Source organism: Salvelinus alpinus, chromosome 2, assembly GCF_045679555.1.
Source record: "Salvelinus alpinus chromosome 2, SLU_Salpinus.1, whole genome shotgun sequence".
NCBI lineage: Eukaryota > Metazoa > Chordata > Actinopteri > Salmoniformes > Salmonidae > Salvelinus > Salvelinus alpinus.
In genome coordinates, this window is record NC_092087.1 from 62,245,930 (window position 1) to 62,265,249 (window position 19,320).

General features: G+C 42.2%; 1 protein-coding gene across 2 annotated transcripts in view; it reads right to left on the reverse strand.

The window, feature by feature from the left end:
• The window catches only part of mmp24 (matrix metallopeptidase 24), a 69,662-nt gene extending 52,608 nt beyond the window's left edge, over positions 1–17,054 (reverse strand). Inside the window, exon 1 of one of the 2 annotated variants that reach the window (XM_071387260.1) lies at positions 16,740–17,054. In XM_071387260.1, the coding sequence (XP_071243361.1) occupies positions 16,740–16,865 (126 nt within the window). In that variant the 5' untranslated portion in view covers positions 16,866–17,054. The remainder of the gene's footprint in view (positions 1–16,739) is intronic. The other variant, XM_071387253.1, reaches the window with a different exon arrangement.
• Positions 17,055–19,320: the final 2,266 nt, after the last annotated feature.

The following is a 19,320-nucleotide window of genomic DNA, read 5'->3' on the forward strand; positions in this document are numbered from 1 at the left end:
GAATCATCAGGCCCAGGTAATCCTGAGCCATGGTCCTAGGGCTCAGGTCCTCCGAGAGAGAGAAAGAAAGAGAGAAAGAGAGAATTAGAGAGAGAGTTAGAGGGAGCATACTTAAATTCACACAGGACACCAGATAAGACCGGAGAAATACCCCAGATATAACAGACTGACCCTAGTCCCCCGACACATAAACTATTGCAGCCTAAATACTGGAGGCTAAGACAGGAGGGGTCGGGAGACACTGTGGCCCCGTCCGACGATACCCCCGGACAGGGTCAACCAAGCAGGATATAACCCCACCCACTTTGCCAAAGTACAGCCCCCACACTACTAGAGGGATATAGTCAACCACCAACTTACTACTCTGAGACAAGGCCGAGTATAGCCCACAAAGATCTCCCCCACGGCACGAACCCAAGGGGAGCGCCAACCCGGACAGGAAGATCACGTCAGTGACTCAACCCACTCAAGTGACGCACCGCTCCTAGGGACGGCATGGAAGAGCACCAGTAAATCAGTGACTCAACCCCCGTAGTAGGATTAGAGGCAGAGAATCCCAGTGGAGAGAGGGGAACCGGCCAGGCAGAGACAGCAAGGGCGGTTCGTCGCTCCAGTGCCTTTCCATTCACCTTCACACCCCTGGGTCAGACTACACTCAACCATAGGATCTACTGAAGAGATGAGTCTTCAATATAGACTTAAAGGTCGAGACCGTGTCTGCGTCTCTCACATGGATAGGCAGACCATTCCATAAAAATGGAGCTCTATAGGAGAAAGCCTTGCCTCCAGCTGTTTGCTTAGAAATTCTAGGGAGAATAAGGAGGCCTGCGTCTTGTGACCGTAGCGTACGTGTAGGTATGTACGGCAGGACCAAATCGGAAAGATAGGTAGGAGCAAGCCCATGTAATGCTTTGTAGGTTAGCAGTAAAACCTTGAAATCAGCCTTAGCCTTAAAAGGAAGCCAGTGTAGAGAGGCTAGCACTGGAGTAATATGATTAAATGTTTTGGTTCTAGTCAAGATTCTAGCAGCCGTGTTTAGCACTAACTGAAGTTTATTTAGTGCTTTATCCAGGTAGCCGGAAAGTAGAGCATTGCAGTAGTCTAATCTAGAAGTGACAAAAGCATGGATTCATGTTTCTGCATTATTCTTGGACATAAAGTTTCAGATTTTTGCAATGTTACGGAGATGGAAAAAAGCTGTCCTTGAAACAGCCTTGATATGTTTGTTAAAAGAGAGATCAGGGTCTATAGAGTTACGCCGAGGTCCTTCACAGTTTTATTTGAGACAACTGTACAACCATCAAGATTAATTGTCAGATCCAACAGAAGATCTCTTTGTTCCTTGGGACCTAGAACTAGCATCTCTGTTTTGTTCGAGTTTAAAAGTAAAAAATATTCCGCCATCCACTTCCTTATGTCTGAAACACAGGCTTCCAGTGAGGGAAATTTTGGGGCTTCACCATGTTTCATCGAAATGTACAGCTGTGTACCATCCGCATAGCAGTGAAAGTTAACATTATGTTTCCGAATGACATCACCAAGAGGTAAGATATATAGTGAAAACAATAGTGGTCCTAAAACGGAACCTCGAGGAACACCGGAATTTACAGTTGAGAGGAAAAACCTTCCACAGAGATAAACTGATATCTTTCCGACAGATAAGATCTAAACCAGGCCAGAACTTGTTCGTGTAGACCAATTTGGGTTTCTAATCTCTCCGAAAGAATGTGGTGATCGATGGTATCAAAAGTATCACTAAGGTCTAGGATCACGAGGACAGATGCCGAGCCTTGATCTGACGCATTTAAAAGGTAATTTACCACCCTCACGAGTGCAGTCTCAGTGCTATGATGGGATCTAAAACCAGACTGAAGAGTTTCATATACATTGTCTGTCTTCAGGAAGGCAGTGAGTTGCTGTGCAACAGCTTTTTAAAAATGTTTTGGGGAGGAATGGGAGATTCGATATAGGCCGATCGTTTTTTATATTTTCTGGGTCAAGGTTTGGCTTTTTCAAGAGAGGCTTTATTACTGCCACTTTTAGTGAGATTGGTACACATACGGTGGATAGGGAGCCGTTTATTATGTTCAACATAGGAGGGCCAAGCACAGGAAGCAGCTCTTTCAGTTGTTTAGTTGGAATAGGGTCCAGTATGCAGCTTGAAGGTTTAGACCATGACTATTTTCATCAATGTGTCAAGAGATATAGTATTAAAAAACTTGAGTGTTCCCCTTGATCCTAGGTCCTGGCAGGGTTGTGCAGACTCAGGGCACGCACCTGCTCCACATCGTAATCCACACCTGGACTTCATCATGACCTTGATTACTTCACCTTTATTTAGCCCTCAGTAGCCTCAGTCTTCAGGCTGTATTGGTTTGTCTTAATGTTTCTTATTATTGAATGCATTCTGTCGGGCTATATCAACGCCTGGTATGGCAACTGCACTGCCCGCAACCGCAAGGCTCTCCAGAGGGTGGTGTGGTCAGCCCAGCGCATCACCGGGGGCAAACTACCCGCCCTCCAGGAAACCTAGAGCACCCGATGTCACAGGAAGGCCAAAAAGATCATCAAGGACATCAACCACCCGAGCCACTGCCTGGCGAGGTCAGTACAGGTGCATAAAAGCTGAGACCGAGAGACTGAAAAACAGCTTCTATCTCAAGGCCATTACACTGTTAAACAGCCATCACTAGCACATTTAAGGCTGCTGCATATAGGCATAGACTAGAAATCAGTGGCCACTTTAACCTCTTGAAGCTAGGGGGCAGAATTTTTATGTTTGGAAAAATAACGTTCCCATTGTAAGCTGCCTATTTCTCAGGTCCAGATGCTAGAATATGCATATAATTGACAGAGTAGGATAGAAAACACTCTAAAGTTTCCAAAACTGTCAAAATATTGTCTGTGAGTATAACATAATTAATTTTTCAGGAATCCAACCAGGAAATCCAACCAGGAAGTGACTCTTATTTTGAAAAATCACTATTCCATTGCCTGCCTTTCGTCCATTTTAAAGGGATATCAACCAGATTCCTTTTCCTGTGGCTTCCTCAGGGTGTGAACAGTCTTTAGACTTTCCCTCCAGTATTGAATAGTTTACAGTCTGGTTGAAATATTATCGATTATTGATGTTAAAAACAACCTGAGGATTGATTATTAGAAACGTTTGACATGTTTCTACGAACTTTACGGATACTATTCGTCAAGCCTTGATGACCTGCCTAAGGCTGTGGAATACTGAACATAGCGCGCCAAACAAATTTAGTTTTTTTTATATAAAAATAATCTGTATCGAACAAAAGGAACATTTATTGTGTAACTGGGAGTCTCGTGAGTGCAAACATCTGAAGATCATCAAAGGTAAGCGATTCATTTTATTGCTTTTCTGGCTTTCGTGACCAATCTACATGGCTGCTAGGTGTTCTTAATGTTTTGTCTAGTGATTGATAAACCCACACAAACGCTTGGATTGCTTTCGCTGTAAAGCATATTTTCAAAATCTGACACGACAGGTGGATTAACAACAAGCTAAGCTGTGTTTTTCTATATTGCACTTGTGATTTCATGATTATAAATATTTTGTGCAATTTTTTTAGTATTTGGCGCTCTACAATTCAACGGTTGTTGGTGAAAATGATCCCGCTAAAGGGATCTGTGCGTCAAGAATGGAATGGAACACTAGTCACTTTAATAATGGTTACATATCTGGCATTGCTCTTCTCATATGTATATACTGTTTCTATACTATTCTACTGTATCTCATTCACTTAATAATGTTTACATATCTTGCATTACTCATCTCATATATATGTACTGTATTCTATACTATTCTACTGTATCTTAGTCCATTCCGCTCTGACATCGCTCGTCCATATGCATATAGTCTTAATTCATTCCTACATAGATTTGTGTGTATTGGGTATGTGTTGTGTAATTTGTTAGATACTACTTGTTAGATATTACTGCACTGACTGAGCTAGAAGCACAAGCATTTCGCTACACCCGCAATAACATCTGCTAATCACGTGTATGTGATCAATAACATTTGATTTGATTTTAATTCCCTGTTTAACGCACGCACGCACGCACGCACGCACGCACGCACGCACGCACACACACACACACACACACACACACACACACACACACACACACACACACACACACACACACACACACACACACACACACACACACACACACACACAAGCAGCAGAGCAGTGATGAGGGATGGAAAACGAGAGCAAACCATCCAAGAGGGAGCGGGAGAGTAAGAGTGAGAGAGAGATGAGATGAGAGGGAAGGAGAGTGAAGATGATGGGGGAGGGGAGTGCAGTCTGCCAGAGCTGAAGGAGAAAAATCACATGGTACAGCAAACAAAGGAAGCCAGCTACAGTTAAGGGGCGAGACCAATGCTCAACAGCAGCAACAATAACAACATCACTAACTCATCATTAGTGGGTAGAGGGTTAGAGGAGATGAGAAATAAGTACGACTCTCACTCACAATTAAAAGCTGATACGTTATCCAAACCTGACCTGACCATATGAAGTGATGAAAGTAATTTCAATTGTTCTTCATTATCATTATGTCATAGATAAAATAATAATAATAATTGATACAATAAAGTAGTAACAGTAGTATCTTTGAAGCCCATGTGGTGCTGTGGAGGTTCAATTTGGGATTATGAAATTAGGTAACACTTCATATTAAGTTGCCCTTATTATTATGGAACTAACACAGTAATAACTGTGTTAACAACATAATAGTTACATAAGTTTTACTATGCCATTTACATGGTAATAGGGTTGTTGCGGAAACAGGTATTACACAATTGGAACAAGAAATGTGTAACCACACATTCACTTGCTGAAGGTTACTCCACATGTGTACAGTGACTACCAGGGCCATGCACAGACCTTTCAGGTTTTTCAGAAAACCAGTCAGTATCTGGTGTGACCACCATTTGCCTTGTGCAGCGTGACACATCAATGGCTGAGCGAAGTTGCTGGATATTGGCGGGAACTGGAACACTTTGTCGTACAAGTCGATCCAGAGCATCCCAAACATGCTCAATGGGTGACAAGTCTGGTGAGTATGCAGGCCATGGAAGAACAGGGCCATTTTCACCTTCCAGGAATTTTGTACAAATCCTTGCGAAATGGGGCCGTGCATTATCATGCTAAAAATGAGGTGATGGCAGCAGATTAATGACACGACATTCGTGTTCGTTGTCCGTAGCTTATGCCTGCCCATACCATAACCCCACTGCCACCATGGGGCACTCTGTTCACAACATTGACATCAGCAAACCGTTCGCCCACACAACGCCAATACACGCTGTCTGCCATCTGACTGGTACAGTTCACCGGACGTGCTACCTGTCCCAGACCTGCTGTTTTCAACTCTCTAGAGACAGCAGGAGCGGTAGAGATACTCTTAATGATCGGCTATGAAAAGCCCACTGACATTTACTCCTGAGGTGCTGACTTGTTGCACCCTCGACAACTACTGTGATTATTATTATTTGACCATGCTGGTCATTTATGAACATTTGAACATCTTGGCCATGTTCTGTTATAATCTCCACCCGGCACAGCTAGAAGAGGACTGGCCACCCCTCATAGCCTGGTTCCTCTCTAGGTTTCTTCCTAGGTTTTGGCCTTTCTAGGGAGTTTTTCCTAGCCACCGTGCTTCTACACCTGCATTGCTTGCTGTTTGGGGTTTTAGGCTGGGTTTCTGTACAGCACTTTGAGATATCAGCTGATGTAAGAAGGGCTATATGAATACATTTGATTTGATTTGGATGATAGCGGGGTGAACAGGCAGTGGCTCGGTTGGTTGTTGTCCTTGATGATCTTTATGGCCTTCCTGTGACATCGGGTGGTGTAGGTGTCCTGGGGAGCAGGTAGTTTGCCCCCGGTGATACGTTGTGCAGACCTCACTACCCTCTGGAGAGCCTTACGGTTGTGGGCGGAGCAGTTGCCGTACCAGGCGATGATACAGCCCGACAGGATGCTCTCGATTGTGCATCTGTCAAAGTTTGTGAGTGCTTTTGGTGACAAGCCAAATTTCTTCAGCCTCCTGAGGTTGAAGAGGCGCTGCTGCGCCTTCTTCACCACGCTGTCTGTGTGGGTGGACCAATTCAGTTTGTCCGTGATGTGTACGCCGAGGAACTTAAAACTTACTACCCTCTCCACTACTGTCCCGTCGATGTGGATAGGGGGGTGCTCCCTCTGCTGTTTCCTGAAGTCCACGATCATCTGCTTTGCTTTGTTGACGTTGAGTGTGAGGTTATTTTCCTGACACCACACTCCGAGGGCCCTCACCTCCTCCCTGTAGGCCGTCTCGTCGTTGTTGGTAATCAAGCCTACCACTGTAGTGTCGTCTGCAAACTTGATGATTGAGTTGGAGGCGTACATGGCCACGCAGTCGTGGGTGAACAGGGAGTACAGGAGAGAGCTCAGAACTCACCCTTTTGGGGCCCCAGTGTTGAGGATCAGCGGGGTGGAGAAGTTTTTACCTACCCTCACCACCTGGGGGCGGCCCGTCAGGAAGTCCAGTACCCAGTTGCACAGGGCGGGGTCGAGACCCAGGGTCTCGAGCTTGATGACGAGTTTGGAGGGTACTATGGTATTAAATGCTGAGCTGTAGTCGATGAACAGCATTCTCACATGAGTATTCCTCTTGTCCAGATGGGTTAGGGCAGTGTGCAGTGCTGCAGTGAAGGAGACTCCACAGGTTTTGGTAGCGGGCCGTGTCAGTGGCACTGTATTGTCCTCAAAGCGAGCAAAGAAGTTGTTTAGTCTGTCTGGGATCAAGACATCCTGGTCTGTGTCGGGGCTGGTCCGTGATTGACTGTAGACCCTGCCACATACCTCTCGTGTCTGAGCCTTTGAATTGCGACTCCACTTTGTATCTGTACTGACGCTTAGCTTGTTTGATTGCCTTGCGGAGGGAATAGCTACACTGTTTGTATTCGGGCATGTTTCCGGTCACCTTGCCCTGATTAAAAGCAGTCGTTCGCGCTTTCAGTTTTGCGCGAATGCTGCCATCAATCCACGGTTTCTGGTTTGGGAATGTTTTAATAGTTGCTGTGGGTACGACATCGCCGATGCACTTGCTAATAAACTCGCTCACCGAATCAGCGTATTCGGCAATGTTGTTGTTTGATGCAATGCGGAACATATCCCAGTCCACGTGATCGAAGCAATCTTGAAGCATGGAATCAGATTGGTCGGACCAGCGTTGAACAGACCTAAGCGCGGGACCTTCCTGTTTTAGTCTCTGTCTATAGGCTGGGAGCAACAAAATAGAGTCGTGGTCAGCTTTTCCGAAAGGAGTGCGGGGGAGGGCCTTATATGCGTCGCGGAAGTTAGAATAACAATGATCCAGGGTTTTCCCCAGCCCTGGTTGCAAAATCGATATGCTGATAGAATTTAGGGAGTCTTGTTTTCAGATTAGCCTTGTTAAAATCCCCAGCTACAATGAATGCAGCCTCAGGATATGTGGTTTCCAGTTTACATAGAGTCAAATGAAGTTTGTTCAGGGCCATCGATGTGTGGGGGGGAATATACACGACTATGATTATAATCGAAGAGAATTCTCTTAGATAATGCGGTCGACATTTGATTGTGAGGAATTCTAAGTCAGGTGAACAGAAGGACTTGAGTTCCTGTATGTTGTTATGATCACACCACGTCCCGTTAATCATAAGGCATACCCCCGTGCCCTTCTTCTTTTTTTTTTTATAATATGTTTATTATTTTCCAATAAAAATAAAGTAAAAAAGACAGCAATACAAACAATGACATTCATTGTACTGTTGAATGGGATGGCCAGTTTAGAGGACAAAACAAAAGTTAACTCACACATACACAAAATAAAACAAAATCCTATTAGGTGGTACATGTATAAGAAGACAGCATATAGTCATTACAAGCAGTGTAGTTCAGCCAAAAATAAATATTGAGTGGAGTACAGCACAGAGTAGCAGCAGATCGTCAGCCCAGTTATGAAGCGGGGCTAGACCATTTATCCAGTATCGGCTGCCATATTTTGTAAAACAATGGACTTCTATTGGAGGTGTTGTATCGAATCTTTTCCATATGTATTACATTCCCTAAATCCCGTAACCACATTTCAAAGGTAGGTACAGTCTCCAATTTCCAAAATTGCAATATGAGCCTTTTGGCTAATAGAGTACACAGAGAGACAGCTTTCCCTTCCTGGTTATTCCCATCAACTGTACCAAACAGAGCGATCAATGGGTCTGGGGCTAGAACTCTATCAAACGTGCCCTTCTTCTTACCAGAAAGATGCTTGTTTCTGTCGGCGCGATGCGTGAAGAAACCAGCTGGCTGTACCGACTCCGATAGCGTGTCTCGAGTGAGCCATGTTTCCGTGAAGCAAAGAACGTTACAGTCTCTTATGTCTCTCTGGAATGCTACCCTTGCTCGGATTTCATCTACCTTGTTGTCAAGAGACTGGACATTGGCGAGTAGTATGCTTGGGAGCGGTGAGCGATGTGCCCGTCTCCGGAGCCTGACCAGAAGACCGCTTCGTCTGCCCCTTTTACGGCGTCGTTGTTTTGGTTCGCCGGCTGGGATCCGATCCATTGTCCTGGGTGGAAAAACAGAGGATCCGCTTCGGGAAAGTCATATTCCTGGTCGAAATGATGGTGAGTTGACGTTGCTCTTATATCCAATAGCTTCTCCCGACTGTATGTAATAAAACCTAAGATTACCTGGGGTACCAATGTAAGAAATAACACGTAAAAAACCAAAATACTGCATAGTTTCCTAGGAACGCGAAGTGAGGCGGCCATCTCTGTCGGCACCGGAAGTAGTGCAGCATGCCAATTGCACGCTCCCTCAAAACTTGAGACATCTCTGGCATTTTTTTGTGTGACAAAACTGCACATTTTAGATTGGCCTTTTATTGTCCACAGCACAAGGTGCACCTGTGCAATGATCTTGCTGTTTAATCAGTGTAACGATGTGCTCTGAGAGTCGGGATCAAGTTCAGGGAGTGAGTGTTTTAATAAATAAACGTAACATAATACAAAACAAGAAAACACAAACAGACATGACACAGAAACAGAAACAATGACACATGGGGAAGGAACCAAAGGGAGTGACATATATAGGGAAGGTAATCAGGAAAGTGATAGAGTCCAGGTGAGCGTAATGATGGTGACAGGTGTGCGTCATAACGAGCAGCCTGGTGACCTAGAGGCCGGAGAGGGAGCACACGTGACAATCAGCTTCTTGATATGCCACATCTGTCAGGTGGAAGGATTATCTTGGCAAAGGAGAAATGCTCACTAACAGGGATGTAAACAAATGTGTGCACAATATTGGAGAGAAATAAGCTTTTTGTGCGTATGGAACATTTCTGTGATCTTTTATTTCAGCTCATAAAACATGGGACCAACACTTTACATGTTGTGTTTATATTTTTTATCAGTGTACATATTGCAGCTTTAAAGTGCCTCCTAAAGACATGATTGTCATTGGGAAAAGAGGGTAGGCTATCAACTATCAATTTTTTAATGATGTGATTTATCTTAATATAGCCTAATATTCATAATCTTCTAACTCATGATATATGGCTAGCTGGCTAGTGGCTTGTGTGGATATTTTAGTATATGGTGGTTAGCTAGGGTCTATACCTCTGTTCAGTGCTTAATTTGTAAATCAGGAGGTGCCGGAACAAAAAGTGAGTGCGATTGGGGGGTGACCTGGGGAGCTCTGAGGTACCAGAACGCGTGAAAAAAAAACTTCCACCTTTATTAAAAAATATTACATGCAAATCATCGCATTTGCTTAGTGGTATAAAGCAGTAGAGTAATGTTAGAGTGGTTTACAGAAGTTACACACAAGGGGATTTTTTTGTTGTAGCCTAGGGTCTGGTAAAAATGTAGTGGGAATACAGTATACCCCTTATACTGTAAACATATTTTATACAATTCTATGTCATTTTACATTGAATAGAGACTTTGGCTGAATCTTTTTAATACTGCACAATTTTTATTTCACCTTTATTTTAAATTATCAAAATGACAGGCTGATTAACAAACTGAGATCAATAAAAACAACCTTGTCTTGAATCCATCAATAGCCTAGGCCTAGGTGTGTGGAAACACCCATATGGTTCAAAATGAGGAAATTATAGTCCTTAAAAAACTTTCCCGTTTCTCTGGAATAAAAATCCTATCTCTCTTGTTTTACTTTATAAAACAACGTTCGCTCAATATACCTATTTGGAAGTTCAATATTCTGAAAGGCCGGTTTTGTCTTCATGCTATTCTGTGACAGATTTGCCGTGTGTTCCCGACTGTAGTCTATGCCTTGTTATTGGGCTACACACAATCCACTGCTAAGCTATTTAAAAAAAGAAGAAGCTATTGATCCTCTGTGGCGAAATTATAGGCCAACTCGTGGTGTAGTAGGCTATTCTAAGTTATTACATTTCTTTCTGAACAGACAGCAGTAACTCTATAACTTTGGTACATTTATTTCAATGTATCAGGGATACTGTACTCTAGCACCTTCCTGCGGCTATGATTATACAAGGAAATAAATGAAGTGCTGCTGCATGCAGAGAAACACTCTTTTCATGCCACTTCTTAACAGCTACAACCAGAAGTGACTTTTTGTATCAGGTTAGGAGAACTTATGCAGGAGTTTAGGAGAATGAACGTAGCAGGTTAGGGTAATTAGGTTAAGGTTGGGAAAGGGTTAAATGCACTCCTAACCTGCTATGAAAATCACTTCCGGTAGTAGCTGTATCGAAGTGGCATGAAAAGAGTTTGCAGGTAGGCTATCAGCCAACCAGACCGAATATTGATGATGATGTAAATCAAGTGTTATCAACTTTTAATCAAATGGTATGCTGCTGTGGCAGTACTGTTGAAATTTAAACTAGGTAACTTGCTACACACACTCGACCGGTGAACGCATCTCGCCATGCATGTTTGGATACCGGGCGCAAACAGGGCAGACTGGAAAAAAGGCACAACCTGGTGCATATGAGGAGGAGACATGTTTTCAGTTTGAACTTTCTTTAATACGTTTGACTAAGAGTCATATTCAAACCATTCAAATTCAATTTCCCATATCAGACTCTACGCAATAATTATTTTAGTTAGTAAAACGTACTAACACAGGGTGGTGGTAAAGCTAGCTAGCTAGCGTTTTTCCATCACTCACTAATGTAAGCTAGCTAAGTGCTGGCCCAATGTAGGATGTCCAATAAAACAACACATATTTTGACCAATGGGTAGAAATTGTGTAGGAAAAAAATGGTCCAAATCTCATGTCTCTATCATAATCCGTTCAAAAGATATTGAAGTTTTTACCCTGGTAGGATGGTCAAAATTAAGGCGACTAAATCAATGGAGGCCAGAGAGAAAAATCTGGAAATAGCATCGCATCAGCTAGGCTGGGTGCTGTGCAAGAATTAAGGATACCTAACAGACTTACGATTGAACTCGTCATTTTTCTTCTCAAATCCGATGGATATAACACAATATAGTGGTAGTATAGATATCGATTTTGAGATATGACATGTAGTATTTTCATATTAATGCGAAGTTCCTGTTGTTTTTCGAAAACTTTCACAAACACACGTGTATCTCTGTGAAATTTCAATGGAGCGTACCACAAGCCTTCTATAGTCAAAGGCTTTTACATTTAATTCAGCTTGGATCATGCTAATTTTGCGACCCGCGGAAACAATTTGGAAGACGATGACCACAAAATCTTAAACTTAAATCTCAAAAGTTTAGGTGAGAAAGCTGCAGAGCTCTGTCAACAGAGCTCGGTCCTTATTATTGTATTAGGTATTAGTGTCACGACTTCCGCCGAAGTCGGTCCCTCTACTTGTTCGGGCGGTGTTCGGCGGTCGACGTCACCGACCTTCTAACCATCGCTGCTCCATTTTCCATTGGTTTTGTCTTGTCTTCCATCACACCAGGTTCCAATCCCATCAATTACATGTTGTGTATTTAACCCTCTGTTTCCCCTCACGTCCTTGTCGGTGATTGTTTGTTGTATGTATTGGTGTAAGTTATGTTCTGGTGTGCGACGGGTTTTGCACCCTCTTATTTTATTTTGTATATTTTGGTTTTCTGAGTTTTTGTATATTCATTAAACTGCTCCGTTTATACCAAGTTCACTCTCCTGTGTCTGAATTCACTGCCACCAGCACGCACCCATTACAATTAGGTTACGAAATCAGACTTCTTGCTTATCATGTTAATGATATGTTAGAGAAAGACCCCACTGATCGATTCAGAATATAAAGAATCATATTTGTCTTGGTAAAATGTATTTTATAACATAAGGAAGTGAAATTGCATCACGAAAGCACATTTTCATCCACTCTGGGCAGAGTGGGTGGACAGCCTATACCCCTCAAACTCAAATCTGGACGTCGAAGCCAGTTCCACTGCTTTATATCATTGTTCCCCTCTAATCAGGCACTGATTTAGATCTGGGACACCAGGTGGGTGTAATTAATTATCAGGTAAAACAGAAAACCAGCAGGCTCCGGACCTCGTATGGGTAGGAGTTGAATACCCCTGCCCTATACCATGTCAACATGTTATCCAACATTATAAAATCATCATAAAACTTGTGAAACATTTAGTTAACAATACTATTTCACTATTTTGAGATTTACATTGTACTTTTACACATTACAAACCTTTATAATAGTGATGGGGAAACTTCCTGAGGTTTTGTCTGCAGAGTGTAAGAGATTAGTGTGACAACTCTTCCTGTTGAACTCTCATTTATAAAAATCATTAAAAAACCTCACAAAACATTTAGTTTGCTTTTATGTTTACTATCTAGTGATTGAAATTGTACGTTTGCACTTTCAAAATAAAAATATATAAATTTAGAATCCAGAAGAATGCTGGGCTGTCACCAGGAGGTGACAAATGTATGTATTTGTGTAAAAAATAGGGACCACAATGGAAATAAGTCCCTAACTTTACTGTGCAATCTGTTTCTTTTTAAAATCTTTATGTATATAGGTATTTTTTTAACTTATGTCATGCCCTGATCCGGTTCCTCCGGCAATGATCTACGGTCCGGAGCCTCCGGCGACAATCCACGGTCCGGTTCCACGGAAGCGGAGGGATCAGCAAGCGGAGCGGGGTCTACGCCCCGAACCGGAGCCGCCACCGAGGCTAGATGCCCACCCGGACCTTCCCTCATAGAGTCAGGTTTTGCGGCCGGCGTCCGCACCTTTGGGGGGGTTCCGCAACTAACTGATTCCGCAACAACCCTATTACCAAAGTAAAACCTATGTAACTACTATGTTGTTAACACAGTTATTACCACTGAATGTAGCGATTGATTATGATGTTCATGATAGAGCAGCATTTGGGCTAGTTGTAAAATTGTGTATTTGTTGCCAAGATCAGTGGCATTTTTTAAATAGCCTTTTGGCACATAAACTATGGGAGAATGATTAACAGACAAATGGTTGTGGTGGTATCTTGATTCCAATAAACTGTGCAAAACTGCGTTGTAGATGACAGCAATACATGGTAATGAGCTAGCTGAGTGAATTCGCATGGATTTGACATCTTGAAACAACCTTCTTTATACTATTTGGGGAGGAACATTCTCCAAAGATGTGCCATCTTTCCAAAACTGGCAGCAGCCTATGGTTTGTGCACATGCAAAGAATTTGATCAAAGTGTAACACAAAGCAGACAAAATATCAAACATACTAACATGGCCCTCTAAAAAACAGAGGTAGAGACTACTTTGAAGACAAAGACTAGTAACATACTGCAGTTTTAGACTGTATTAATATAGGGGGAAAAACTGTATATCTAGCTGAAATTTATTTTATAGTGTTCAGCTCTTGAGATTTCCAGTTTGTTTGATGGGGAAATAAACTGTACATCTAGCTTACATTTATTTTAAGGTATTCAGCTCTTGAGATTTCCAGTTTGGTTGGTGAGCACATCATCCTCAAATAGACAGCGGGAAATAAACATCTTACAGTTACTGTACTGTGGCTATATAGGCCAAGTGTTTAAATATTACACAACTCATTGCAGTATCACTGGATTCCCAACAACCCAGTTTTCAGTCTAATCTTACCAAACTACCATGAAACCCTTGCTATATCATAACCTAACTGGCTGATTTCCAAACTGCCTGACATGCATTCAAGAAGTCAACATATTAGATCCAATCCAGAGCAGCTATCAAGCTACAGTACCACATAATTCTACTGACCAGAAAGTGTTAAAATGATATTGCAAGCATAAAAGCTTCTGTCATCATCAGTGGATATTACATCACATGACTGAAATGATTGAGTCAAGCGCTATGCCCTTAATGCAGGTTACATAACTCCCAGGTCGACTTTATTCTTGTCTTTTATTCGATGTGTGCACTCAGGGCATCAGTGACATTCACTGATCAATTACTGCAAGTACAGTACCAGGGAGAACCAAAAAATCTGCATGACTGGAGCTGTACAAGATTGTGTGAATTTAGTGTGAATGTGAGTGAAGTGAATTTAGCTTGCTGAACTTAGTAACCATCCAAGTCCTATCCTTTCCCTCAGCTATTTTGTCTCCCTCTTGATTTGATTTGGCCAGGTGGCAGGTTTCAGGTTAATGTCAGTAAAAGCCCCCTCTGAATCTTGACAGTGTCAAGTCATCTCTCATCAAACAGCCAATGGCAATTTATAATTAAGCAAACACTGGTCAATCAATTATCTTTACTTGGAACGAGATGGCGGTGTCATCTAGGCATACAGCTGAACAAATAGGCTTATTGTTAGCAGTACAGTATCCTCAAGATAAACACTGAAATATATAAATATGATTAAGAATACATGCATACTCTGAGCATACAATTTAAATAATGATGTGTGTGTGTGTGTGTGTGGGGGGGGGGGGGGGGGGGGGGTCAGAGAGAGAGAGGAAGCATACTAGAGAGTCCATTGTAGGCTATCAATGGTGATTGACAACATATCCGTAAATTGTTTATTTGCATTCATAATTACCTATAGTCTGGCCAATGGACATGAATTCTATAATCAATCGTGACATTTCTATAGCCTTCTAAGGGAGCCTAATGAGAGGGCTTAATGTTTGTTTTAAAAGGGTCCTGCATGATTATCAGTCTGCTAAATTCACTTGGCTATAACAGCAGCTTTATCCAGCCTGGTAGCCAGATGTGTTTCTGCTTTAGCCAACTCCTTTGTCGTTGTCATGCCTAACAAAGGAGAAACAGATTTAACCACCAGGCTAAAGTTCAGCCATGACACAATAATCTCAGGTACGCATGTGATGTCACAGAAAAGGATCGGGTGAGGATTATGCTAAATGATGGACTCTGACAATAGAAATGGTCTATTCATTCATACATAATAAAAATAATATCAATGAGGATTAATTCAATTGATTTAAAGGCAGCAGGACTGACATAAATAATCAAAAGCCCATCTATTCAGTTACTCTTTGTTTTGATTTCCCATTTTTTTTATTTGTTGTACTCATCATACTGTCCACACTCACCAGCCATGCTTTGTCAAACACCTATAAAGAACTATCTTTGTGGGTATGTATCATCCTGAGATCGTTACATTACAAGAAATTGGAAAGGCTTACACTGCAAACAGCTTATTCAAAACACAGCACAAACTCATACAACTCTATATGCCACCAGTGCCCTCTCTACTAGCATACAACTCCCTGCTATTACAATAAATTATGGAGGAAGCTATATTTGGAATCATGTAACAATTCTGGATTCTTTGTTCTGTCCAAATGAAAACAAAGCACAGGAGGTTTTTTTCTGTGTGGAAGGACCTATTTTATTTGCATATTGTTGATATGCTGTTATTAACAAAATACCTTATGACAATAATAGTGTTTTAGATAACTGGGAACACTATGAAAGGTCTAATGTTTTTGTAGCCTGTGCTTCAACTCATTGTGCATATCATATATGAATTTTGACTGTTGTGTTTAGCATTGACCCACGTAACCTTGATTTTAATACTAGTCATGTTTAAATCAGCTCCAAATATGGGAAACCATTTGTTTGCTAGGTTACATTAAATTAAACAGTAATACCGAATTGGAATTTGCTACATGTGCTGTGGCGCAAGGATTCTCCTCTCCAATGCAAGCAAAACATACAATCAGTCTCTTTGTATGTCATTTGTCATTGCAACCCATATACTAGGCTACCACTAGTGGATGAATATGCGACTAGAAAGGTTATAAAATTCTCATTGCGAAATTAACCTTAATGATCGTGAAGGCAGCTGTGTTCATAAACAATAAATTCGACGGACAACAGCGTTCAATGTTTTCTTCAACATGCATTCAAGTGAATATGTGTAGATGAGTTAAACATGTAGATCTAGGTCAATCTATAGATGTTTTGAGATGAGGTGATACATAGGCTAATGCCACTAAAATCTCAATAAATAAAATGGTAGAGCTGCCTGACATCTTGTTTATGTGGTTTATTTATTTGGATAATTTAATTGTTATAGAACTGTTAACAGTTCGGATAAGCTATTCATAAACGATACCCAGAAAAACATTCAAACGCACGATTCTATTTTATTTCCACCTGCGCTATAAAGAAGCCCAATACAGTGCTGTGCGATTTTGCCCAGTCCGTTTCGGTAAGGATGCTGTATAGAATAAATCAATTGCATCCCTGTTCGTGCATCTGACCTACCTCAACGATGAACGTCTTCTCTTCACCACAGACCGAGACAACCCAGAATAAAATATGAAAGTAGCAGGTTTTCCAGCAAAAACCAGGGAGCCCCGCTTTCTTCCTCTTCACTCCAAGCCCCGCCATGACTGTCCCCAAATTCCCCCTCAGTCCGCGTTTGAGTTCCAGTCTTATGTCCTGTGTCCGTGCTTTATTCCCAGGAAGAATGATTACCTATATTTCTCTGGTTGAATTTCAACGCATACCAACCACTATTCTCGGGCTCTCATTGCGCAGACTCTGTTCTTAAAGCGTCACGCAAAACGGAAGGTATTTATGCCTGCACTCCAATGCTTAAACTGTAAACCGGGAGGTGCCAGAGCGCGAGAGGGGGGTGACCTGGGGGACTCTGAGGTACCGAAACGGATTTAAAAAATAAAATAATACAGCTGTGCATGCATATCATCGCATTTGCTTGGGGGCATAGAGCATTGGAGTAGAGGTGCTTCCAGAAGTTGCACAAACGGGAGATAAAAAAAAAAAAAACTTGGGTCCAGGAAGAATCTGGCCTTTTATAAACACATTTCAAACAATTCTACATCATTTTATATGACTGGCTGAGGGAAAGAATTCACAGAATATTTTTTTAAACCGCACAAATGATCGAAATGACAGTCTACATTGACACTGACAAACTGAGAATCCGAGATCAATAAAAACGACCTTGTCTTGAATCCAACAATAGCCCAGGCTTACGTGTGTGGAGATACATATTGTACAGTGTGAGGAGGAAATTATAGTCCTAGAAAAGCTTTCCACTTTCACTGACTCACCCATTGCAGCAGGAAGCAGGGGTTCTGCAGCACCCCCTGAAAAATCTAAATTAAAAAAAGGATCTTAAGCGCAATAATTGTTTCCCAAAAGTAGTAGTACATTGTACACGCCATTACAGACCTTTCTTATTGCTCAGAACATGCTATATACTTACACTCATAAGTATATCGCTTTGTGCAGGATGTTAATATGTATGGTGTTGAGTCTCTGCCACTTTGTACCTGCAGTAATCACGTCTGCCTCCAGCTCTGACAGCAGGTTCTCGGCATGAATATCCTTGCGGGCCTGACGCAGTATCTTCTCAGTGAAAACTATTTTCGGTCAGCTTTGTTGAACATCCAAAGTTGAGTAAATCAAAATCTGGAGCAATCTGGAGAACAGGTAGACACAGACAAATCTATTCATTTATTTATCATTTCAATTAGAAGGGTACATTGAAAGGTAGCACTTTCAATAGCAAAATCTAAGCTGTAATGCATATAATTTTGCACATCAATGAAACTGGCACAAGAATAATGAAATCATGCATTGAATTCTGCCTACTGACAAGTATGAGTATCAAGGTTGGAGCACACTAACATTCAAATTCTCTTTAATGCTTTACAATGAGGACAATATAGAATTAGGTGTCATTTCTGAATTGACTGGAACTGAAACGGAACTGACCCAAACCCTGATGAGTATACTTTAAATCATGTATGGAAATGAATTTGACTTTAACCCTGTTGCTGAGGTGCTTAGTATGACCCACCATGCCTGGAGTATCCGGCAACTGTGATTGAGATTTCCTCCATGGTCTTGGACCCGTTTTCATGTATCCACGTTGCCCTCTGGATGGCTGTCTCCTTTAGGGGACAAATCTGACTCTCTTATGGGCAAAAAAGTACACTATACATACAAAAGTATGTGGACACCCCTTCAAATGAGTGGATTCGGCCATTTCATCTACACCCGTTGCTGAAAGGTGTACAAAGTCGATCACACAGCCATGCATTATCCATAAACAAACATTGGCAATAGAATTGCCTTATTGAAGAGCTCAGTGACTTTCAACATGGCACTGTCATAGGATGCCAACTTTCCAACAAGTCAGTTTGTCAAATTTATGCCCTGCTAGAGCTGCCCCAGTCAACTGTAAGTGCTGTTATTGTGAAGTGTAAACGTCTAGGCTCAACAATGGCTCAGCCGCAAAGTGGTAGGCCACACAAGCTCAGAGAAAGGGACGAGCGCTGAAGCCTTTAGTGCGTAAACATTGTCTGTCCTCGGATGCAACATTCACTACCGAGTTCCCAACTGCCTGTGGAAGTAACGTCAGCAGAATAACTGTTTGTCGGGAGCTTCATGAAATGGGTTTCCATGGCCAAGCAGCTGCACACAAGCCTAAGACCACCATGTGCAATGCCAAGCGTCGGCTGATGTGGTGTAAAGTTTGCCGCCATTGGACTCTGGAGCAGTGGAAACGCATTCTCTGGAGTGATGAATCCCACTTCACCATCTGGCAGTCCGACGGATGAATCTGGGTTTGGCGGATTCCAGGAGAACGCTACCTGCCCGAATGCATAGTGCCAACTCTAAAGTTTGGTGGATGAGGTCTGGGGCTGTTTTTCACGGTTCGGCCTAGGCCCCTTAGTTCCAGTGAAGGGAAATCCTAATGCTACAGCATTCAATGACATTCTAGACGGTTCTGTGATTCCAACTTTGTGGGAAGGCCCTTACCTGTTTCCTGTGCACAAAGCAAGATCCATACAAAATGGTTTGTTGAGATCGG